Source organism: Narcine bancroftii, chromosome 5 (assembly GCF_036971445.1).
Source record: "Narcine bancroftii isolate sNarBan1 chromosome 5, sNarBan1.hap1, whole genome shotgun sequence".
Lineage (NCBI taxonomy): Eukaryota > Metazoa > Chordata > Chondrichthyes > Torpediniformes > Narcinidae > Narcine > Narcine bancroftii.
The window spans coordinates 206,807,640-206,834,115 of NC_091473.1; the positions used below are offsets into that span (position 1 = coordinate 206,807,640).

Here is a 26,476-nt window from a genome sequence, read left to right on the forward strand (position 1 = left end):
GATCAGTTCTGGTGGATTACACCTACTTGTGATTTGACATCCGTAACAAGTTTTAACAAATTTCTCGGCGTCTTTATCACAACCTGGCCACCATACCTTGGTCCTGAGGTTTTGCTTGGTACCAACAATACCTAGGTGTCCTTCATGCGCTAAGGATACGATCTTCGGTCTCAATCTTTGTGGTATCACCAATCTGCAACCTCTTAATACACACTGACCGATGCAACAAAGTTCGTCTCTAATGAGAATGTAAGCCTTGTGAGTACTCTTGTCCCATTGTCCACTCTGTATGCATTCTCTTACTTCCATGAGTTCTGGATCACGTTCGGATTCTCTCTCGACCTCCTTCGTAGTCACAGCTTTCGGTGTCGACTGAATAGCTACGAAGCGTACAAAGCTCTCTGATTCTGTTCCCAATTCTGACTTGGATTGTGGACCTCCATCCTTCACCAATCTGGACAGCGGATCAGCAATGTTTGTTTTCCCTGCAATGTGGATTACTTTATATTTGTAGCGTTGTAGTCTGAGTACCCATCTCTATATTCTGGCACATGGTTTGGATCTAGGTGCATAGATCACCTCTAATGGCTTATGATCTGTGATGAGTTCAAATTCAATGCCGTATAAATATGCATGGAACCTCTCACAGGCCCATACAAGTCCGAGGGCTTCTTTCTCTGTCTGAGAGTATCTTCTTTCCACATCTGATAACGATCTGCTGGCATAGGCAATGATTCTTGGTCCTCCCATCATGCATCTGGACCAACACGGCTCCTAAACCAACCGGGCTGGCATCCGCTATGACTTTGGTTGATGCCGCCGGATCGTAATATCCAAGAGTTTTTGCATCTGTCAGGCTTTGCTTCAGCGCTGTGAACGCTTTCTTCTGCTCAGATCCAAAATGAAATGATACACCTTTCCTGGTTAGTTTCCTTAGTGGTTCTGCCACTGTAGCGAAATTAGGAATGAACTTTGCACAACAATTGACCAATCCCAGGAAACTCCTCGCCTCTGTTGCGTTCTGAGGTGCACGTGCATCTGCAATAGCTTTCACCTTGGCCTCTGCAGGGTTTAGTCCTTTCCGTGTAAGTCTGTGACCCATGAAGTCCATTTCTGACACACCGAACTGGCACTTGTTTCCATTCACAGTAAGGCCTGCCTCCTGTAGTCTAGATAGTACACGCCTCAACCGTTTGTCATGCTCTTCCTTCGTTGGTGCATGGACTATGATGTTGTCAGAAATGTTGGCAACTCCAGGAATGCCTTGAATCACTCGATGGATTTCATACTGGTAGATCTCCGAAGCTGCATTAATTCCAAATGATAGTCTCTTGTAACGATACAATCCACAGTGAGTCACAAATGTTGTTACATCTCGGGAACCTGGATCTAGCTCTAATTGATGATAGCCCCATTTCAGATCAATTTTTGAGAATACCTTGCTGGTAATTAGTTCTTGAAGTATTTCGTCCACTGTTGGTATAGGGTGTCGTTCTCTAATTATAGCGTCATTGGCCATTCTCATGTCAACACATAGTCTTATGTCACCCTTTGGTTTGGGCACAATCACTACGGGACTGACCCATTGTGTCGAATGTTCCACAGTTCAATAATGTCTTGTTCCATCAATTCTTTAACTTTGGCTTCGACTTTCCCACGAAGTCCAAACGGAGTTTGGCGCATTGGTTGTGCCTTGGGTTTGACCGTTTCATCTATCGCTAGCTTCAATTGTCGACCTTTCAGCTTTCCTAGTCCTTGGAAGACTGTGGGGAATTCTTGCTTCATATCCTCGTATGACTGAATTGAATTGACACAAGCTCCAATATGAAGTATTGCCAGGTCTTGCGCTGTGCTTCTACTCAGCAATGGTTCTCCCCTCTCTTCTATGACCATAAACTCTGCTTCGGTGTACTTATCTCCAGCTTCAACAGTTGCAGTAAAACATCCAATGGTCTGCAATGGCTTGGTTGCTGTGTATAGATACAGTTTCTTGGAACACTTCTTTGAGGTACAGATGATCTTTTTCTTTTTCAACTTCTCCCATAAATGTCGATCAATCACATTACTGTCACTGCCTGAGTCTACAATGACCTGCACTATTACACCACCAATGATCACTGGGACCTTCTCATGACGTACTTCATTCAACGTAAATTGGTAACAACTCTGTTCCTCCTGGGTATCATCATCGTCACCGTCTATCGGGAGAATGGTATCTTTCTTTCCAGGATACTTTCCTTTCCCCCAGGCTTTGCCTTTGGAAGTTGTACTCTTCCTCTTCTGGTCTGCATTGGACTTGTTTTTGCACTTCTTTGCAAAGTGGTCCTTACCTCCACACTTTCTGAAAACTTTGCCTTTGGCCGGGCAATATGGGTCTTTTCCAAAGTGACCTCGGTTTCCACATCGATAACACTCCACGTCCTGTGTCGGCGTATATCTTGGCTGGTTATGGCGATGTGAGAGCCTCTTAATTTGCTGGCTTGAGTTGTCTTTCAGGGTCATGGTATGAAATTGCCCTTCAACAGCCTTTAATGCAGCAGCAATGGTTAAAGCATCGGTGAGTTCCAACTTACTCCCTCTTTCCAGTAGACGTCTTCTGAGTTTATCTGATCTACAGTGCTGTACGACTTGATCCAATAATTGGTTGTCCAAATCAGCTGGCATGTAATTACATCCAACAGCTAGCTGGCGTAGTCTCGTCACGTACTGAGCAATTGTCTGGCCATCTTCTTGTCTCGTTCTCCGAAACAAATGGCGTTGAAATGTAGCATTTGGTGTCACTACATAGTGTGCATTTAATGCATCTACCGCTTTCCGGTACTCATCCTTTCTTCCAGTATTCAAAAGTGTCTTAAATGTTTCCCGAACTGAGGGTCCAGCAGTGAAAAGATGTAACGCCCTTCTCTGTGCTTTTTGTTCAACTGTACCAGTATCTATAAATAGGCCACGACTGTCGGCATAGGATTCAAATTCTTCCAGCCATGCCTTCCACTTCACACTTACAGTGCTTGCATCATCCGTTGGGTCAAAATGAGCAATTCCACTATGTGTTAGAAAGTCACTGTCTGCCCCAGCCATGAGGAAATATTCCAGCCCCAAAAGTACTGAGATACAGAGAAAATTCTTATCACCTTGAAGTTGTCTGTAAACCTCTGTAATCTTGTTTAGTCTTTAATTTTCTTCAAGCTTATCCCATCCTCGTCGTCAATGTCACATTTGTGGCCCGAAATGTGAAGTTAATAAAACATTAAACACAAGTTTTATCAGGTAAACTTCTGAGTGTCTTTATTCTCACGTTTCCTTTGTTCTCCTGCTTGTGTTCTTATCTCTTATCTCTTATCTCTTTCTCATACCACGTAACTTCCGGTACATCTCATACAAACAGCGTCAGGAAAAATTATTGAGTAATGCTCTCTGATAGAAAATAACAAAGTTTGGCACAGCAAGTGCCACATGAATTTCAAGATACACATTTTACTCAGTGTTGAACTATTGCTCTTTTGCCTGTAAGTAACCTGACTTCTTCTGAGAGGGGTCTACAATTTGTTTAGGCTAAACATCAGAAAAGTCCTCCGATTAAATTAGAGCTTTGATGTAAGGCATGCTGTGAACTGATGTAATTGTCATTTTCCCTAACAGCACATGTCCTATGCCAAATGTCGCTGATGATTCTAAATGGAATATGAAGAAGCGGGATTATGTTGACAGCATGTTATAATCCGGCAGTTTTACGAAGTCATTTTTTGTTTTTTTACTCGCGAGAACTGAAGTTTGAATTACCTTCAGTATAAATGACACATTGAATGATGTTGAAGAAATTATGAGCTGGTCCCATCAGAAACTTTCTATTTCACGTATTTTTCATCGTTGTGTTGCAGATAAAATGATGTCATTAGGTATTTTAGGTGATTTAAAGCACAAGCGAAAATGGCAAAAAAAAAAAAAAAATTCTTAACGTAAGGAATTACTGCTCTGGACCCAATTATTACTGAAATATTTTGCTTGAGAAATATTGTCATTGGCCCATTTCATTTGTATCAGAGATACAAAATTACCACGAAATCGAGTCGGCTTATCTGATGTGAGATTCCTCGGCAAATTATCTAATAGGTACATTGGGGTCAGATTTTGCTCCTTTGGGGGCTTAGGAAACGGCTGAATTTTTCATTGGCTTCAAGAGAACAATTATCTGAATGCATTTTCCAAGCTGCGGCATATATGTTGAAACTCGCAAAATGAAAAATGATCAGATGCTGACCAGCCACACATCATGCTCACAAAGGGGCTGTCGTTAGTGTGGTTGAGATGGGATGAGTCTTTCAATATGTTGTTTGTTTTCTAAGGCATCTGAAAGAGTAAATAGAGTCGATGGAGGGAAGGGGATTTTGTGATAATCTGAGATGTTATCACATCGCCCCTCTTTCTTGCAGTTATGGCATAGGCTGAATTGTCTTCTTGGGCTTTATTTCTTCCGCTTCATGCCATTGTATTGGCAGTGATAATGCTGGATTAATCTGAATTCCATAGTTTGCTGGAACAATTCATCAGACTCAATTCCAGCATTTTTGTTCGTGAAACATAACACTTCTGGTAACTGGTTGACCAACAGGATCACTCCTGTTATCTTGGAGGAAAGCTAAACCAGAGTCGTCCAACTTATCAGAACATCAACCAGACTTTATCCACAAATTAAACTCTGCCTCAATTACTAGTGAACTGCCTCGGGTCACTAAGACATTAAAACATTTGGATAACAAAAATAAAAACACATCGCGTGTTTTTCTTTTACAGCACACAAAATTGCTGAATGAACTTAGCTACTGACATCATCCATGGAAAGCAATAGGCCAGTGGTACTTAAACTTTTTTTATTTCCACTTATATGCTACTTAAGTAATCCCTATGCCATAGATGCACTGTGATTAATAAATTATTGATTAAGTTGATTGAGTTGGAAGACAAGGTTGATAATTACTGCTCGAGACCCAATTGCTATTAAAATATTTTGCTTGAGATAAAATGGCATTGGTCCATTTCTGTTGGAGTTCTGAAACCATGTGCACAACAAGTCAATTAGGTATGATTAGAACAGTTGTTTAGAAACGTTTTAATTTTCACCCACATACCACCTTAAACAATCCTTAATATTATTTTTTCTACTAAAATGTTAAACACTATCATTTTTTTTCCAAATACTTCTTCCTTTCAACAGATCCCACTACATCAGTGGTCCTCAATCTTTTTCTTTCCAAGCACATACCACTTTAAGTATTTCCTTTGCCAGGGATCTGCCAGGGTGCTCAGGGATTGCTTAAGGTGGGATGTGCGTGGAAATACAAAGTTTGAAAACCACTGTTTAAATTGTACCCCATTGACTCGTTATGTGCACGGTTTCATAACTCCAAATGAAATGGGCCAATGACAATATTTCTCAAGCAAAATATTTCAGTAATAATTGGGTCCAGAGCAGTAATTCCTAACCTTCTGAATCACATACCACCTTAAGCAATCCTTTACTAATCACAAAGCATCTATGGCAAAGGAAATACTTAAAGGGGCATGTGAGTGGAAAGAAACATCTTGGGAACCACTACAAAGGGCAGTGAACATTTAAGGAATTAGCACTTCTTCAGCTGTGGAAAAATTCAGGTAAACGCCCGAATAAGAAGATAAGGGTAAAGAATAAAGAGAGGGCCTCTAGAAAGAGGGTGATTTGTAAATGCAATTGTGGGGAAGAGATGATGTGACAGGGGGCGGAGGGCTATTACAGGTGTGCTTTCATAGAAGCAAGGAAGGGAACGCGTGAGGAATAGAGGAAAATAACGCCCATAACCCATTCTTCCAGCTCTGCTTTGCCTTAATTGATCTTCCGTTAGCCTGGTATGAGTATTAATTGATATATAGTTTGCACTCCTTCACGTACAAAGTATGTCCTGGCCTGTTGCATTTCAATGTCAACGAGCATCATACGGAATACAGCTCGGCTGCGTCTGGTTGATAGAATACTTCAAATTCAAATTCAATTTTATTATCATCTGATAACAACCCGACGAAACAGCATTCACCGAGTCAAAGCAAAACAGGCAGGCACAGAACCAGACATATCACACATAGACTCAATTAATACATATGCAAGAAAAAATATACATTTAGTGTAGCGGTTTTCACAACGCTGTTACATCCCCAGCCAATTGGGTTTGAAACCGCCCATGTCCGGAAGAAGTGTATGCAATTCTTCGTGCCTGCCTGAGTTTACACCAGATGCCCCGGTATCCTCCCACGCTTCAAAACGAATCGGGTTAAAGTTCAATTGTGTACAATTGGGCAGCATTGGCTCGAGGGCTGAAAGTGCCAGTTATCGTATTCTATTTCTAAATTATTATTTTTTTTTAAAGAGGGTCACGGAAGGTTAGTGTGAGCAGTTTCCTTGCTCCTTCTGCATTCTCACAGCCAGTGGAAAGAATCTGTTTTTTTCCTGCCTGGTGGTCCTGGCTCCGATAATCCTGTATCTCTTTGCGTCTTGTGTAGTTGAAAGATGCTCGCCGTCTTCAGACAAATGTTCTGGCAGATTACTTGAATGATGGTCCTCTGGATTTGTGTATAGCAAAGTGCTCCCGCTTTATTTGCATATTATTGGGAAATTTGGGTAAGGCAACAACATGTATATAAATAACTATACCTGAACTGGTGAATGTCGGAACTGAAATTTATATGCAGAACCTTTAAAATGAAAGCAGCTCGAAGCAGAGTCAGGACTGTTGGAGGAGCTCAGAAACACACGAAAATGTGGGTGTTCCTTTATATTTCTCCATTGGCTAATTGACTGTATCCAATAACAAAATGGGAACTTCAGGTGGTGTGGCCAGTGAGAACCGCCGTATGTGTGAGTAGCAAAGTATAGGAATGAGACTTCGAAACTTTGGCTCGATAGGCTCAGTGCAGCGGTGGGACTGTGAATTTGACAGGACAAGCTTCTGATAAAGCTTTTCCCCTGTTTATATAAAGGTCACCAAACCATAGGTTGTTTAAAAAAAGTATGTATCCACGATTAGGCGGAGTGTTGTAGCTGCATGATATGAATGCAGGTGAACCCAAATGTGATTCCTTATGACTGTGTCTGCAGCAAATGTTGGTAACTAGAAGAATTCAGGCACTACATTTATGACCTAGAATATGAGTTTAAAACCCTGCAAAACATCAGGGAGGGAAGAGATACTTGGACCCGTAGTTTCAGGAGGCTGTTACACCTATTAGAATACTTGCCTAAAATTGTTCCTATTATCACAGGGGTGTGTTACTGTGAGTGAGGCAGATAGTGGGATTCGAGGGATAGTGCTTGTGGACCCTCAGCCCTTGATCAAGTTCGAGATGATTGTTCCTTGTGGGGTAATAATGGGGACTAAGGGGAACAATTAGCATACAAACCGTGCGCCATGGTACAGGAACCCATTCAATGGAGGGAGAGAAGGAGAATGCAGTGGTAATCGGGGAGAGTATAGTTAGGTGAAAAGACCAAGATCTCCATCACAGGGAGGGAGCATTCCGAACGCTGTGTTGATTGCCTGGTGTCCGAGTTCGAGGTACCGTATCTGATCTGAAGAGGAATTTGAAGCGGGAGGGGAGTTTTTTGTGGCCCAACCACGTAGGCAGATCATGAATAGTATTCTGCAAAGGGGACTGAAGTTATTGGGGTCTATATTAAAGATCAGAACCAAAAGGTTGGTCATCTCCGGAGTTCTTACTGAGCCATGTGAAAATTAGCAAGGGTACAGAATATTATAAGTTAACTGCATACCGCAAGATTTCGTGTGGAAGGAGTGGTTCCCAATTCATGGGAAATTTTCACCAGTATTGAGGAAGGAAGGGACTTCACAAAGAAGAGGGGCTCTATCTGATCCATGATGACTTGGATCCTGGCGAATCGCATAACTAGGTTGTATACACTCAGTTAAAATAGGTAGTTTTGGAGGGTGGTTCATCAAATTGGAAGGGATCGAAAATTAAAAGAGAAGAGTGTGTAAAAACTAAAATAAATTGTTAAAAAGAGAAGATTAAGAGTATAGACGATACATAATAAATGCTAAAGATGCAAATATGACCTGATTTTAAAAGCCAGTCTGAATGCCCGTGGTATTCAAATCAAGGTAAGTAAACATGTGGAACAAATCAGTAAAAAGTGGTATGATTTATAGGCCATGCATGGCAGCATGGGAAAGTTTCGAATTTCAATATCCAAGGATATCAGGTAATAAGGAAAGCCAGGTAAGGGCGTTGGGTAGCTTTCTTATTTCAGGATGAGATTAACGCAATAATGAGAGATTATCTATCTAATGAGCAAAATATTCCTCAAGAAATTTATGAGAAAGCACAGAAAGGATGATTTCATGTGATAATCTTTTAGACATGTCGTGAACGTTCATCGGCTTGTTAAAAATACAAAGCTGCTTCATTTTATGAATGATATTTAGGAGCTCTTTGGTTGGTGTCAGTGTTAATATATTAATTATTTACAATCCATAACAATGATATGGACAGAATGACCAGCAGTACGCCTGATAGGATCAATAATAACACCAACAAAGAAGCAATGGCCAATGATGTGGATGAAGCGAAGACAGGGGGATACTATATTAGCATTGGGAACTAATTTGGATATCCTCGTTGAAAATGCAGGAAGCAAACAAAAACGGAGGTCTTTCCTGAAATGGACAGTGTGACAGCATATTTGGAGATGGTTTGGGCGGAATTGTTAGGGCAGGTTGCATGCAAACATTTTGAAACATAAAATCTTTGCAGGACTTTTGCAGAATGCTTTTTGCAGAAAGCAACAAAGTTGGAGAATTCAGCTTGCCTGTGAGAACATGTGATCTTTGAAGGCAGGAGAGAACAATTTCACTCTCAGAGAGGCGGGAGCAAAACAGAGAAGAGAGGCACAGAAATCAGTTCCAGGAGGACAAGCTGGAAAACTATGAAAGGCTGCCTGGTCAAAGGAGAAGGCTGGCGGTTTGAAAGGTGTCCTGAAAGAAAGAGGAACGTCTAGAGAATCCTAAAGGCGTTTTCGTCAGTAAGCCTGGTTGAGAAGGAATCAGTTCCGGATGTCTTGGAAAAGGAATCCCTCTCTTAAAACCAGCAAGAAACCTCCTGAGTGGTAACCATTTGCCTGTTAAACACCAAAGCCTGGTGAACTTTGTTAATGCTAACTTCTGTGAACAGAACAAGAATTGCCTGCTACCAGTGAGATGGGAATGTGATCCAAATAACTTTTATAATCCTGAAAATATATTGGGCACACATGCGCTTAGTATTGGGGGAAGAGGTTAGTAGGTTAGGTAAGTTAAGTAAGTTGATAGTAATAAGTTAACGTTTATTTCATTTTTCTTGTTCAATTATAATTAAAATCCCTGTGTTGTGGTGCATATATATTGCTGCTGGTTTTTGGGGTCCTCTGGACTCAGTAACATTTTATGGGGGTTCGTCCTACAGGATTTGAACATTTCAATTTGGAGATTTATTGGTTTATTGGGTTTTTGTGCAAGCTATTCTGTCTGGAATTTTTGCCAGCAATTTTTCCACGCTAACAAAGCTGGTGCCTGGAAAAGCAGCAGCAATGGATGTGGATACATTCTTGTTATACCCATCATCTGCAGAGCTGCAGAACATGAGAAAAGAGGAATTGATTGCTATTTCTAAGTAATTGAAATTTGCTGTAGTTAAACATTGGATAAGTAAAAATACAGACGATTATACTGAAATATTATATAATTGAAGGAAAATTTGTTGAGGAAGACTTAAAAAGTTTTCCAGTGAATAGATCTTTTGAATTGCACTTGGAACTGGAGAAAATGACGCTCCACGAAGAAAGGGAGAAACGTAATTTTGAGTTGCAGAGACAACAATATGAGGCATAGGAAGCTGAAAGGAACATATAGTTTCAGTTAGAGAAGTTTTGCATGGAGATAGAAATAAGTGCGAGAACTGAGGCTGTTACTCCTGGGGAGGGGTTTTTAGCTAGTAGATCTAGTGCCTCCTTTTGATGGGGGAGCAGCACTGGCTCCATCAATTTTTTTTTGGAGTTAGTTGACCTGCTCAATTATTGTTGTTAGAAAGTGTTTTAATGTGGATCAAAGGACCGAAACAGGGGAGACAAATTTCATTAAAAATGATAGAGGTGTGGTGGAGTCAATATCACTTCATAACATTGTGCTAAATTCAGAATTAGTGAAAGGACTTGTTGTAGTAGGAGTCTCCAAAGTTTCACATGCAGGGTGTCTCAATTTTGTTGGGGAATGGTTTGGCAGAGGATAAATTTGGTTCAGTTTTACGATTAAGAAATCGGCCTAGTAAGGATGTGGTTAGAAAGGATGGTGATATATATCCTGCATGTACGCTAAGTAGGTCTGTGATGAAGGAAATGATGGCAGCTGAAGAAAATGCAGTTGATAGAGATTTGCCCAGTATGTCTGAAGTACTGTTGAAAGAGCAGGGTAATTGTGAGAGTAAGGATTTCTCTTTGTCAAGGAAAGAGTTAATTCAGCAACATGAAATAGATACAGATCTTGTTAGCTTAAGAGAGAAAGCAGTAACTGAACAGGAGATTAAAGAAATGCCTTGTGGATATGACTCGGAGCTCGAATTGTTAATGAAACCTTATTACGAGGATAAGGGTAGTGCAGACCAATCTGTTTCAGATTATATCAATCTGTATCAGAGGTGTTGGCTGTTGACAGAGTGGAGGAAGTGGTGGATAATAAGATTATGGGAACAGAATTTTGTGAGGGTAACTTTAAAGGAACCATGGTTCCTGTGAGCCTGTCTAACTCAACAACTTTGGAAAAGTTAGGCCATCTTAAGTTAAAAGAGCAGATGCAGTTGAAAGAATTACTTTTGAAATACACAGATTTGTTCCCTAATGTTCCAAAGATGACGTCAGTGATTTACCATGATGTAGATGTTCCTGCCACATTGACCACCGCCAGTGGGCTGATATCGCCTCAAACCGTGCATCTTGGCGCCTCACAGTTTGGCGGGCAGCAACCTCCTTTGAAGAAGACCGCAGAGCCTACCTCACTGACAAAAGGCAAAGGAGGAAAAACCCAACACCCAACCCCAACCCACCAATTTTCCCCTGCAACCGCTGCAATCGTGTCTGCCTGTCCCGCATCGGACTTGTCAGTCACAAACGAGCCTGCAGCTGACGTGGACTTTTTACCCCCTCCATAAATCTTCGTCCGCGAAGCCAAGCCAAAGAAGAAAGATGTTGGACAAGCAAATCCGATACAACAGCACCCATATAGAATAAACACTCAAAAGAGTACAATAATTGATCAGGAGGTGGAATATATGTTGAGGGGTTACATTATTAGACCTTCGAACTCAGATTGGAGTTCATGTATTCTAGTACCAAAACCAGATGGAACTGTTAGATTCTGTACAGATTATAGGAATGTTAATTCAGTAACTAAAATAGATGCTTAAGCTATTCCCAGAATAGATGACTGTATTGATAAAATTGGTAAAGCTAAATTTCTTACTAAGTTGGATTTGTTGAAGGGTTACTGGTGTATGCCTTTAACTGAGAGGAAAGAATATTTCAGCTTTTCTAACTCCATGCGGCTTGTACGAGTATAATATGTTACCTTGTGGCACGACGGATGTCGCTGCAACATTCCAGAGGATGATTAATTCTGTAATCCAAGAGTTAACACATAGAGAAGCTTATATTGATGACTTGGTGACAAAACGTGACACATGGGAAGAACATTTAGGCAATTGGACAAATTGGTTCGAAGATTATCCAAATAAAACCTAACTGTTAATTTAGCAGAGTCAATTTGCAAATTCCACGGTAACATACTTGGTTTAAGTAATTGGCCATGGCAAATTTGCAGCTAATCAACCTAAGGTGAATGCAATTTCTGAGTTTCCTACACCTAGTGGCAAGAAAGCAGTCAGAATGTTTTTTTTAGAAATGGCAGGATATTACAGGAAATTTTGCAGAAATTTTCCTCAGGTTGCTCTTCCTTTAACCCATCCTTTGAAGAAAGGGTAAAAATTAGCGTGGACTAAAGATTGTAAGGCTGCTTTACAAAATATAAAGGAGATGCTATGTCGTTGCCCTGTGTTAAAATCACCAGATATTGACAGGCCATTTTCTGTAGCAGAGGACGCCAATGAGAGAGCAGCAGGTGCAGTTTTATTGCAAAAGCATAATAGAATTGATCATCCTGTTGCCTACTTTTCAAATAAATTCAATGTTCATCAAAATAACTATTCCACTATTGAAACCGAACTTTTAGCTATCATGTTTGCTCTGCAGAATTTTGACATATATCTTGATACCTCTCATGAACCAATTGTTATATTCACTAACCACAATCCTTTGGTGTTTTTGAGTAAGAACAGAAGATTGATAAACTGCAGTTGGATATTACAAGAATATGACCTGCAAATCTGCAAATCAGAGGTGTAAATAATGTGATTGCCAATTGTTTGTCATGATGTTAAAATTGACCGTGTATAAAAATACTTTCAAAATTGAATTACTGCATTATAACATGTTATATATTGTGTATTGTTATCTCTTTAGTGATTTTAAGAGTTTAGTTATAACTGAATTTTAACTCAAGATTTAAAATTCCCTTTAAAGGGAGAAGATGTGACAGAGTATTTAGAGGTGGTTTGGGAGGAATTGTTAGAGAAGGATGCAAACAAACATTTTAAAACACAGAATCTTTGTGAAACTTTCGCAGAATGCTTCTTGCAGAAAGCAAAATAGTTGCAGAATTCAGCTTGCCTGGGAGAACATGTGATCGTTGCAGGCAGGAGAGAACACTTTTGCTCTCAGAGAGGGAGGGAGTGAAACAGAGAGGAGAGACACAGAAATCAGTTTCAGGAGGGCAAGCTGGAAAACTTTGGAAGGCTGCCTGGTCAAGGGAGAAGGCTGGCAGTCTGAAAGGTGACCTGAAAGAAGCAGGATCATCGAGAGAACCCTGAAGGGGGCTGGTTTCGTCAGCAAGCCTGATTGAGAAGGAATCAGTTCCAGATGTCTTGTAAAAGGAATCTGTCTCTGAAAACCAGCAAGAAACCACCTGAGTGGTAACCATTTGCCGGTTAAACACGAAAGCCTGGTGACCTTTGTTACTGCTAACTTCTGTGAACAAAACAAGAATTGCGTGCAACCAGTGAGATGGGAATGTAATCCAAAGAATTTTTATAATCTTAAATATACATTACACATGTATGCGCTTAGTATTAGAGGGGGATTAAGTAGGTTAGAAAGGTTAAGTAAGGTGATAGTAGTAAGTTAAAGTTTAATTCTGTTTTCTTATTCGATTAAAATTAAATAATATTTAGGTAACCCTGTGTTGTGGTGCATATATATTGCTGCTGGTTTTGGGGAACTCTGGATTCCATAACAAGAGAGAGTTAATAATGTTTCATTACTAAATTATGTGGTAGTCCACCACATGAAAGATAAATAGTTGGCGAGAAATACAGCAGCTAATTCGGGAGGCAATTAGTATCTACCCTCAACTGAACGTGAGAAAGAATGTAATGAATAAGGAAGTTTAAAGTGTCTGAATAAGATTGCACATCGCAGTACATTTATTCCTATTCATTCTACTATTTTATTGCAGCAAAGAAGACGCATAGCACGATTAAGATGGGTGACGGTGTTGATGCATCAAGAGGGATCAGCAGTTGGGGACAATGCACACTTAAGTTCAAAATATGGATAGATGTGCAAAAGGAAGTACATGAGCATCTGCAGGATGTTTCGTCTCCTCGGTGATTGTGCAGAACTGGAGGGCATAAATTCAGACTAAGGGGACACGCAATTAATATAGAGATGGGTTGGTTCATTTTCCGTGAATTGTAACGTTTTGGAGTGCTTTCCTCCTGAGAGTTGTGGAGGTGGAATCATTGTATACTTTGAAGGCAGAAACTGGCGAATGTTCAAATGGTGAGGGACTTTAGAAGTCTGATTGAGAAGGAATCAGTTCCAGAGGGGGCCTCATTGATGGAACTCCTGAAATTTTCTTTTGTTTTTGTTCCACTTCTACCATATGTAACTCTGTAGATGTGAGGCCAGCAAATTCCTCTTGCCCTATTTAAGACTGTACCCTAACAATAAATCATGGTAAAATTAATAAAATCTCTGCTTCATCATAAAAAGACTGGTAGTCTGGAGGGTGCTGCGAAAACAGATTAACATTAATTAAACATATCCCGTCTGAGATATACTCTTCACATTTATCAGCTCCATAAAATATTTTCTGATTTGACCAAAGGGGTATTGAATCGCAAACTTCATGTTCTCCCTGAATTTTGACTGTGTGGCAACATAAATGCATGTGTTCATGCAAGAATTTAGAATCTCCAAATTGTATCCTCTTTCTTGGAAGAGAAACTGTGGCCGACTGATATTAGAACCAATAACATAGTTATCGCTTGTAATTTGAACAAAAATAAAATTGGCAAAATATGTCAGATGGTACAGGATAAAACTTCCCAAGATCGCCGAAAGTAAAATTATGGACCATCTTCTGCTCTCTATCTCTAGGTCACTCTGTTTCTCTTCAGACCTGTTTGCCCGAAGTCTCTTGCGCACTTTGCTCGCCGCAAGGATGAACCTAACAGTCAAAATAGTAAACAACGAAATCAGGAAGGGCAGACACGGATTTAAAACAAGATGCAGCCATTCATAAAACCGCCATGCAGTTAATGTATAAAATTTTTCTTTTAAATTGCAATACCAAAGGACATTGTCGATGACGTATATAGGTTCGTATACAAAATAAAGAGGGATGTTGTTCAAAAGGTCAACAATGCAAACGGTTCCAATAATGATTGCCGCCATTTTATCGGGCACTTTAAACTTCCTTATTCATTACATTCTATCTCAGTTTCATTTTCTGGAAGCAAATGGTGACAAACCAGTCGACAGTGAAAGCGATGGTTTACCAAGCGGAGGCGTCCTTGGAAAACCAGCTGAGAACAATAATGAGACTGCAGGCCGGAGTGGTTGAGAAGAAACTAACAGAGAAATAAATTGCCCGAAGCCGACTGAATATCACAGCTGTGACAATGACCAGGAAATCCGCCATGGCCATGAACAGCAGGTGATCATTGGTGCATTTTGAGAGGTCACACCTTCCATGGGAATGAATCGCAATTGTCATTAAATTAGCTGTAAAAGGGAGGGGAAGTAAAGGGTAGTTATTAACCAATGTGCCAGCTACATCAAAGGGCTGGATAAAACTTTGCATTTTAATATACGTCATTAATTCAAGATGAGTAACTTATCAATTTTACTTTCGCTCTCTGAAAAAGTGCATGTTTTTGCACGGACAATTAAATAAATCAATATTTCAAACTGACAAATAATAACAATAAATCTATCAGGGGAGATATAATTTGGAAGACAATGTCTGAAAATTAATAAGATAAATAAATAGATGTATACAAAAGGCGTTAGCATTAAAAAAAATTTCCATGAATCATCAACATTAATCAAAGCTATTTCACATGTTCTTGGCAACGATAAAAAGCTAATAAATTATTATACGCATGAATGTAATGATCATTCTGGAGAGGTAGAGTGGCCAGTTGCCTCGCAAGCAGAATGGATGTTAAAAAATCCGTAAACACAACGTCAGTGACCAGCACACACGCACAAGGTAGAAGTGATCCATTGTGATATCCAAGTTTCCTGCTCGATGCATTATGGGAAGAAACAGGTTTTACAGCTGACTAATTCAGATTGAAAGCAGTCGAAAACTAAATTTGAAATGTGGAACAGCACGAAGTATACAAAACATGAAATACAGATCAAACCCATGATATTCAATGTGAAAAATCTTATTTCAAATGTGAGAAATTCCAATATATCATTTCCTAATGGGGCAGCCAAGATTATTGCATCGAGGACCAAGCAAGAATCCTTATGGATGGCGAAGATTTGACATTAAAATATTTCTTTTCTGCGATTCCACACAAAATGTAAGATGTAAACAAAATGGTTTCGTAAAATGGTACATAGAAAAAACCTGTAAACATTTTGGTTCTAACAGTAATTTCATTGCTTGTGGATTTTTGGAAAAGAAAATAAGAGAACATTCGACTACATTTGTGGTAGAGTGGGGAATAAAGAAGATGAAATAACACATTTTATACAAATTCAATGACGTTAGCACTCGAACATGTGTGTAACACTCATGTTTTACCTGGAATTTCAAATGCTGCAAGGGATGAATAGTATATGGCAAAGACTAGTCCATTTCCCGGAGCATGCTTCATTATAGAGGATGAGAAAAATAGTTGAGATAAATAGAACTAGATAAATAGAACTAGATAAATAAATTAATCAAACAAAATTCGTAATTGAAACCAAATCAGTAACGTATGTTGATTAAAGGTGTGTCTTCTAAGCTTATAAATTGTAAAAAGAAGAAGCGCTCCAAACAGGGAGGATAATGAAAATTTCTATACTGATTACATTTTAAAATTTGTCCAATGAAGCCTTCAGGATTCTCAGAATTCTGTGCAACCTAATATTTCTAAACTTAAACATGTCATAATTTGAAAGAATCATTGTATCAAAGTTGGTGAATTAAGATATTTCCATTTAAATAAAATGGTTTTTCTGGCTAGCGGTGTTGTAAAGGCTACAACCCGATGTACAGAAGTGTGAACTTTAACAACCTCCAGAACTACAATTCCAAAATTTGTATTCAATGGATTTGCTTGTAATATAATACTCGGTATAATTTACAAAGTCTTGAAAATATCTGTCCAATACCTCTCCAATACAGAAAAAGACGAAAACATATGGGTTAGTATAGACACTTAAGATTTACATCTATCACACATAGTACTAAAATTAGGAAAGATACGGGACTGCTTACCTTGCGACTTATGAACCCTATGTACCACTTTAAACTGAATCAATGCATGTCGAGTACTTAAAAAAGAGATAGTAAACATTTCAAATATATTTTCCGAAAGTTCCTCTGGGAGAAGTTATGGAATTTCCAATTCCCAAGCTCCTTTAATTTTATCATAAGATATTGATTGCAATTTTAATAAATCATTGTAAATATTATCTATTAAACACTTCTAGGAAGGATTCAAATGGAAAAAGATCAACTAAACCAGACTGATATCACATAGGAAAGTTATATAATATCTTATTCTAAAAATCATCTAACTTGGAAATAGTTAAAGAAAATGACTTATGTATATTATATTTGTGAGATATTATATCAAAAGACATTAACTATCCATTTATACAGAAATCTGAAAAATAGACAATTCTTTTGCTTTTCCCAAAATAATTATTTGATTCATTATAGAGGATGAGAAAAATAGTTGAGATAAATAGAACTAGATAAATATATTAATCAAACAAAATTCGTAATTGAAACCAAATCAGTAAAGTATGTTGATTAAAGGTGTGTCTTCTAAACTTATAAATTGTAAAAGGAAGAGCTCCAAACAGGGAAGATAATGAAAATATCTATACTGATTACAATTTAAAATTTGTCCAATGAAGCCTTCAGGATTCTCGGAATAATATACAAAGAAAATAATATATTGAGAAATAATTGCCCATTAATACAACCTAAGATTAGGTAAAGCGAGAGAAATAAATTTCTTTAATTTATGCAAATGAGATTTACTCAACCTAGCCTTCTTATTACTCCATATATTAGATAACAATTTAGAGTGAATATTGTCAAGTAAGATTTAGAAATAAAACTGGAACTGCTTGAAATATAAACAAATGATTGGGAAATAGTATCATCTTGATAGCATTTGTACAACATATTAAAGCTATTGCCATTGGAGACCGTCTAGAAAGTGTATGTTTCACATTGTCAATCAAAGAGAGAATATTAAATTTGTATGAATCTTTAATATTTCTTTCACCGAGGCAAGATATTTTAACCACTCTAAAAGTTCTATGCTCATAGATAGGTGCATGCATATACATTGGAAATAGTTCACTCTTGTGGAGATTCAATGTATATCCTGAAGAAAATGCTCTATTGGGAAAGCAAAGACAACATTCTAGAAATAGACTCCTCAGGATCTAAACTATACACTAAATGATAAAGGTGCATAAAAATAAATTATGGATTATAGCTCCTCTGTTAATGTCATGAATATCATTTGAGGCGTGAAGTGCTGCAGCTAAATTTTCTAAGGCAAGGTTGAATAAAAAGGACTTAATAGCAAACCCTGTCTAGATTTCAAAATATTTTGAAAAAGATAATTTTTTGCTTATTTGTAATTACTGCAGCAACTGAAGCATGATAGATCAAATTAATCGATTAAATAAAACCAGTACCGAAATTAAATCATTCCAAAATGTCAAACAGATATTTCCATTCAACGCTATCGAAATCTATTTTCTGCTTCTAACAATACTATACGTTCTAGAAATTTAGTTGATGGAGAATAAATAATATTCATTAACATGTATATTAAAACGATTATCTATGAATCCTGTTTGGAACACAAAAATTACCAGAGGAAGAATATTTTCGAACCTGAAAGCTAAAATCTTAGAAAGAATCTTAAAATAAACGTTCAACAACGATATTGGTCCCTAGGAAGCACAATCTGAAGGGTCGTTATGTTTATTAGAAATTAACGAAATTTTTGCCTCATAACATGTCTGTGATACCAGGAGATATAGAATCGTTAAACAGCCTATTCAACCAAGGCGTTAGCATATGAGCAAAGCAATTTAAAAAGTTCAACAGTAATCATCAGGACCTGGGGCTTTGACGGATTGAGGAGAGGAAATTTAAAATTTAAAATTTAAAATTTTCTATTTCTGATATTGGATCCTCCAATAAACGTGATCATTAGAAGAATTTTAGGGATATTCAATCGTTGCAAGAATATATCCTTGCTTAAAGTATTATCCTGAAGTTGAGATTGATATAAATTGGAATAGAAATCCTAACAATTCTTATTAATTTCATCATAGCCATATACAATACTTACATCCCCTTTATAGATCTTAGAAATGTCTTTTAGCCATAGCTGTCTTTAATTACCCAGCTAATTATTTACTTGTTATCTCCATGTACATAAAACTTGCCTTTTGATTTATACAATTGTCTCTCAATAGAATATCTTTATAATAAACCATATTGCCTTTGGAGTTCTTCTCTTTCCTTATAGAGATCCCCATTATATTTACTCGAGGATTCCATTCAATTTCTTGATTATTGTATTCCATAAAAACAACTTTTCTTTTATACGGTTGCTTAACCCTGCTGAATAAGAAATTACTTGCCTTCGCAGCTTAAATGTATTCCAAAATTTTGGCTCTACATTTCTTCCATTGAAGTTGTTTAAAAATATGAAACGTTTGCTTCATAATAAAGTCTACGAACTACCCATCTTGAAATAAAGTCATATTGAACTGCTATTGCCGATCTCCAGAAAAGACAACAGAACATTTAAACGAGAGTTGCAAGGACGTATGATTGTAAACAGCAATTGCATCACATACACAATCCTTTAACCACAGAACCTGATGAATATCCATAAAAATATAATCAATCCTATTATAAGTATGGTAATCATGAGGAAAATAATTAAATCGTTGTACTTTGGATGCAAAAAGCCTACATATATCCACCAATCTATATTCAATTAAACATGAAATAATAAAATTAGCAGATTTATTTGGAAGTGTCTGATTATAGGAGGTCTTATCAATCATTGGATTAAGACAAAAGTGAAAGTCTGCACCAGTATTAGATATATATTCATTTAAATTCGTAAAGAAAAGCAAACACATTCTTTCAAATACCCGAATCATCAATATTAGGAGCATTTAACAAGACGAAATTTTTATCATTCAGTATATCTATAGCAATTAAGAATCTACCCATGGGATCCGTAATCGTTTTAAAATGCTCAAAGGACATTTAGATGTCTATGAAGATCTATATGTAGTGGCGGCTACACTGCTCCTGCAAAAAAAACACCCAATCAGATGGGTTAAGCTCAGTGAGCCGGCTGCTGGGCTGCATTTCTACTCCCACTGGCTGAGAAACGCGTTGGAGGGTGCTGACGTCACCCGGGCGTCACGTGGCCCATAAGCGCGAGTTTCTGAGCCCGAACTGGAAAGAAGGGAAACCCCCAACGGCGCCATTTTGGCCGGCTGCCCCGCTGCGTGGCTTACAAGTGGGGCGGTTTGCCTGCCTTGTGGTGAACCACCTCACAGACCCCGCCCCAGAACCGGCGGCAATATCCTCGTTTTGCCGCGTGGCCTCACTTCTTGGGCTAGGCAACGACCATGGGCTCAGTGGGATCGAGGTGCGCTGGCTTCAGCTGGTCCATGGTAAACAGCTCATGCCTGCCACCCAAGTGCAATGTGAACGTCGAGCCGGAAAGCTGTATAACCCTGTATGGTCAATGCAGAGGTGCCGCGGTCAGGCCTTGCTGAACTAAAATGAACTCTGTGGAAAGCAGCTCGCCAGGAATGAAGTCGGGCGAGTGCCATGCCTGGGCTGTGGTGGGGGTTCAAAGGAGTCAAAGCATGCTGTGAGGTGAGGAAGTAGTTAATTCGGCAACCGCTGTGAATTGTGAGGTGCATTGATGAAATCACCAGTTAGTGCCAGCAGTGCATTGTCGACCAGCTTAGCTGATGACGCCTGCAGATCTTCCTTGGGAGTGGAGCGGATGCCCAGGAGCACCCAAGGCAATTCGTTCATCCAGTCAGGACCAGTAAGGTGGGCCATGAGCGCTGACTTAAGGTGGCAGTGCAGACGTGCGACCAGTTGATTGGCCTGCAGGTGGTAGGCCGTGGTGCAGTGTAGCTGTATCCCCAACCTGTTGGTGAGCTGTGCCCAGAGCACAGATGTGAACTGGGCACCCCAGTTGCTGGTGAGGTGGGCCAGGACGCTGAACCGGGTAACCCAACCATGCAACAGGGCTCAGGAGCAGGAGTCAGTGGAGTCGTCTGGCATTGGGATCACCTCAGGTCAGCGAGTCATGTGGACAACCACCATAAACAGGTAAAGGTTGTCCCGAGAAACGGATAGGCCCGACGATGTCCACGTGAATGTGGCTGAACTTTTTTTGGACATGCTCGAACTCCTGTATAGGCACCCTGGTGTGCCTATGCATCCTGGACATCTGGCAATGGGTGTATGTTCTGGCCCAGCCTGTGATCTGCTACTGCAGCCTATGCCATATGAATCATTCTGCCACCATCCAGACCGTGGACATGATGGATGGATGTGAAAGGTCATGGATGTGACAGAAGACCTGCCTGCGTCTCTGCTGGGGAGCCACTGGCCACAGGGTGAAAAAGGAGATAATGCACAGGATGGTGCCTTCGCCACTCAGAGTTGGGACATCTCAGAACCGCAGACTGGTGATGGCAGTCTTGAAGGCTCTTGTCTCCTCATCAGCTTCTTGGTCCAGGTCGAGCTGGTTGAAGTTGAAGCCGGGCTTCAGCGCGCAGATGGCCAGTCGTGAGAGTGCATCGGCAACCACATTGTCATTGTGCCAAATGTCAGTGGTAAACTCTGCCACGAAGGAGAGGAGACACTGCTGGTGGGCCGACCGGGGATCTTTGCCATTCCAAGTGCCTGGCTGAGGGGTTTGTGGTCTGTGAAAATGGTAAAAGTCCTCCCCTCAAAAAATAGCAGAAGTGCCGCACTGCCAGGTACATACCCAGTAACTTGCAGTCGAAGGTACTATACTTGCGTTCTGGCAGGAGAAGCAGGTGGCTGAAGAATGCCAGTGGTTTCCAATGTCCATTCACCTGCTGCTCCAGGACAGCACCAACGACTGTGGCAGAGGCATCGACAGAGAGTGCCATATGCAGGTCGGTGTGCAGGTGGGCGAGCATGGTGGCCTTTTCCAGGTGGCCTCGAATGTGGTGCAGGCTTCTGGTTTCCAAGCGAACGTCTTGTAGTTGGCTGCAAGGAGGGCAAACAGCAGCTGCATGATGCGTGAAGCTCCCGAAATGAAGCTGTTGTAAAAGTTGATCATAGCCACGAACGCCTGCAGCTCCTTGAGGCTGTCCAGGCGTGGGAATTCCCTGATAGCAGCAACCTTCGCAGCGGCGGGCGTGTCTCCTTCGGCCGTGATGGTATGCTCCAGGAACTGCATGGACTCTCTCCTGAACTGGCACGGCCAGGTTGATGGTAAGGCTGAAGTTAGCCAGAGGGAAAAAAAGCATGCAGGTGGGCCTTGTGTTGTGCCCTGTCATTCCTGGCGACGAGGAGGTCATCCAAATAAATAAAGACAAAATCCAAGTCTCTTTCCACAGAGTCCATGAGGTACTGGAAGGTCTGAGTGGCCTTCTTGAGCCTGAATGGCATGCGCAGGAATTTGAACAAACCAAAGGGTGTGATGATGGCCATCTTGGGTATGTCCTCGGGGTGCATTGGGATCTGGTGATAACTGCGCACTAGGTCAATTTTGGAGAAGACCCTTGCGCCATGCAGGTTGGCCATAAGGTCCTGGATGTGAGGGATGGGGTAACGATCAGGAATGGTTGCCTCATTAAGCCGTTGATAGTCTCCGCAGGGATGCCAGCCACCAGAGGATTTCTGGATTACATGGAGGGGTGAGGTCCATGGGCTGTCGGACCGCCGAATGATCCCCAGTGCCAACAGGTGCAAAAACTCTTCCTTCGCTACGTGGAGCTTGTCAGGCAGGAGCTGATGTGCCATGGCGTGAACTGGCGGGCTGTGGGTGGGGATGTGGTGGAACATCCCGTGGAGCGGCGATGCAGTGGAGAACTGTGGCTTGAGGAGTATTGTGAACACATCTACGATCTGTTGGATCTTGTCTCTGGGCGTGCTGATCATGGCCATCTGCGGTTGATCCGTGTGGGCAGCATCGAGGTGAATGGCTTGGAAGGTACGGGCATCCACCAGGTGCCTACTTCAAACGTCCACCAGAAGCCCACGTGTGAGGAAGAAGTCTGCACCCAGGATGCCAGTCAGAAGGGATGAGATGGTGAATCTCCATGTGAAATTCCGTTGGCCGATCTGGAAATGGACTGTCTTGTCTCCATACGTCCGGATTGCTGTTGTGTTGGCTGCACGGAGGGGAGGTCCACGAGTTTGGTTCCTGGATTCGATGGCCATGGCCGGGCTGATGCTGATCTTGGCTCCAGTGTCAATGAGGAATCACAGGCCGCTTACTGAGTGCTGCAGGTAGAGAAGGCAGTGTCCTTGGCCTGCTGCCGTAGCCATTAACTGCGGCTAGACTAGTCATTTCCCTGGAACGAGCAGGGCTGGTGACATTTCTGGGGGTTAGCTCCCCAGTGCTGGTGGTAAAAGCAGAGGCCTGAAGCAGATGCTGCGGCCTTGGTTATGCTCTAGGGAGCCCCTGCAGGGGCCAGGTGCTCTACCGCAGTGCTAGGGGTGGGCTTGGCCTGGTCGTGCCCGTGCCCGTGCCTCGTGACCTGCTGGACCACTGAGCCTTCCGGAAATCTTGGGCCTTCTGGGTGACCTTCCTCGGGTTAGTGAAGCTCTCCTGAACCAGCAGCAGGCGGATGTCCCCGGGAATATGTTCAAGGAAGATGCGCTCAAAAAGTGGGCAGTTGGTGTGCTCACCCATGAGCATCAGCATCTCGTCCATCAGTTCCATCGGAGATCTGTTCCACAGGGCGTCGAGGTGTAGCACCCGAGTGGCACTCAGTTGTCTGGATAGTCTGAGGGACCTGGTAAGCACTCGCTTTAGGGTCTCGTACTTGTCCTCAGCGGTGGGTGCTGAACAATATGCAGCACGCATCTGGCAGTGGCCTGGTCCAGGGAAGCGACCACATGGTAGAATTTGGTCCTGTTGGATGAAATCTGGCAGAGGTGAAACTGGGCACCTGCGTGGCCCAATCAGGTCTCCGGCTCCTGAACCCAGAATTCAGGCAATTTTACAGCAATATCGCTGATCTCAGGCTTGCTCATGATGGGTTCAAAGACGTTTGAACCAGTCGGGGTCACCAATTGTAGCAGCAGCTACACTGGTCCTGCAATAACACACACAACCACACGGGTTGAGCTCAGTGAGCAGACTAGTTCATTGCCGGCTGCTGTGCTGCATTTATACTCCCAGTCTGGACCTGGATGAGAACCGCACTGGAGGGCACTGACTCACCCTGGCGTCACGTGGTCCCCAAGGGCGGTTTTCTGAGCCCCAAGCTAGAAGGAATGGAAACCCCAGATGGCGCCATTTTGCCAGCTACCCCGCCGCGTGGCTAACAAGTGGGACCGGTTTGCCAGCCTTGTGGTGAGCCACCACATATACACCTTTAACTTTAAACAGAAACAGGGAATTAAATTAAAAAGCTCCCCAGAACTTGAAAAACTGATTTTCGACCTCTTTTCCAAATTAAATCTCGTGCACAAGGATAATATCAGCTCGAAACATTTTTTTTTATATTTTCCGTTTAATTGGATTATTCCAGTCGTTAACGTTCAGAGAAACAAAGTTATATTTCTTTTTAAATCATTTAAAAAGTTTATTAAAAATTGTAAAACTAAAGATTTCTGCACAGGTGTAGACCACATTTAGAAAAGGAACCAACAAAATGGAAATGACCAAAATACGGAATAGGATTATATTTGGGTGAACTTTTACAGCTACTATGATGAAAGACAAAGACATTAACCTAGCAAAGCCTCTCCCCACCCCCTCACCCCCCACACTCTCCTCCTGCCGCTGAACAGTTCAACATGGAAGTAGTTGCCAACCTACACCGAAATCTAATACCTGGTCTGAAATTAGCAAGTCTCCAAAATAATATTAAATTCTGAATCTCACAGCAGAATAGAAAAACTGGAACAGTATTCCACCATTTTAATATAACTATAAACTCACATAAGTATAAATAATATAGTTAAGTGGTTGGCTGCTCTGTTTGCATGTTAATATTCAATGTCTTGTACATAAATAAACGGGATCTGTTTTAAATTAAGACCATAAGTTATAAGTACGGTAGTCCATTCGGCCAGTCAAATCTGCACTGCCTTTGTAACAAGACATGATGCCTTCTTCCACTCAGTTCAACTCGCTACCTCCCCATAACTTTGGATGTTCTTGTCTATTCAGATACCTATCAATCAAAAGCTCTATGGTTTAAAATTGAATGAATTTTACAATCTGAAATAAAACTGCAACTTTGCCCACATTCCTGTCCGTCCCATTGCTTGGCTCCAACTAGTTGCAAGTTCAATGGCAGTATGCCTTTGATTTCATACCATTTCATTTAAGCAACAATATAGATTTCACCTCGGACCAAGGTTTGACTCTGACGTTGGTAAACATATACTCGACATGCTAAAATAATTGGGTACATATACTAAAACAGGGACACCTACATGCACAGGGTTCCCTGATCCAACTGCGTGCGGCTCTCTGCAAGTTTTGATCGACTGTGACAGAGTATATAGAGGTATTTAGAAGATAAATTGGGAAAGGTTTCCTTGAGCAGGTCAAACACAAACACTTTTAAAATCAAAACCTTTGCAGGAGCTATTGCAAGAGAGCTCAGACTCATGATGGACTGTCATTTGCAAAATTGACAACAAATATAAAAATATTCAGGGCAGCTTTGCCTGTAAAACAATACTCGCTGTCTGGAAGGTCGTGTGATTTTTGAAGGCAGAGAGCAGGAAAAAAACTGGCTATGCTCTCAGAAGGAATGAGAGAGTGGGGTGACACCGACATCAGTTCCAGAGGAACAAGCAGGCAAGCTTTGGAGATGCCCTGGTGAAAGGAGAGGGCTGGCTGTCCGGTGTTTGCCTTGAAATAGGAGAAACAGAAAGGAAATCTCTTGTGACCACAAACAAGAAAAAACTCTCACTCTGAAGACCAGCAAGAACACTTCTGAGTGGTAACCATTTACATATTATGCACCAGATCATGGTGAACTTTATCAATGTCCACTTCTGCGTACAGTACAATAATTGCCTGCAACCAGTGAGATTGAAAACCAAACAACTTTGGTGAACATACAGTAACATTACACACATGTGCGCTTAGAATTAGAAGTGAGTCAATAGAGATAAGTTGAAGTTTGATTCTATTTTCATGTTCAAAAGTAATTAAAAAGAACTTTTGTTCAAGTAACTCTTTGTCGTGGTGCATATCTAGTGCTGCTGGGATTTTTGTTTTTGGTCCTCTTGACTCGTAATGCTACCGCGACACTAATGCCTCCATTTTGGTCTAGTGAACACCTTACCCTAAACATTTCCACAGCAGCGACCTGGCGTGCAGCAATCTCCAGTGCTTGGACCAAGAGCAGAGAGAAAGAATGCGCTGCGTGTTGATCTTAAATACAGGTATAATCTGAGCGACTACCCAATAATAAATCAGCTCAGATTTAACTTAAACAATGGCAGGTTGTGCACTGAAGGGCGGCCGGAGTCCAACCTTCATTGACAGGTGATGTGACTTCCAGATAGGTTTCAGAGCGGGTGGAAACATC

General features: G+C 41.0%; 2 protein-coding genes across 2 annotated transcripts in view; one reads left to right on the forward strand and one right to left on the reverse strand.

Annotated features, from left to right (window-relative positions):
* Positions 1-26,476, forward strand: part of LOC138764641 (M1-specific T cell receptor alpha chain-like) — an 814,651-nt gene that overhangs the window by 487,098 nt on the left and 301,077 nt on the right. The window lies entirely within an intron of this gene.
* LOC138763003 (probable G-protein coupled receptor 139) lies at positions 14,219-16,299 on the reverse strand. Its single transcript, XM_069936482.1, is given in 3 exon segments — positions 14,219-14,867; positions 14,899-15,190; positions 16,227-16,299. Coding segments are annotated over 3 exon segments (1,014 nt in total).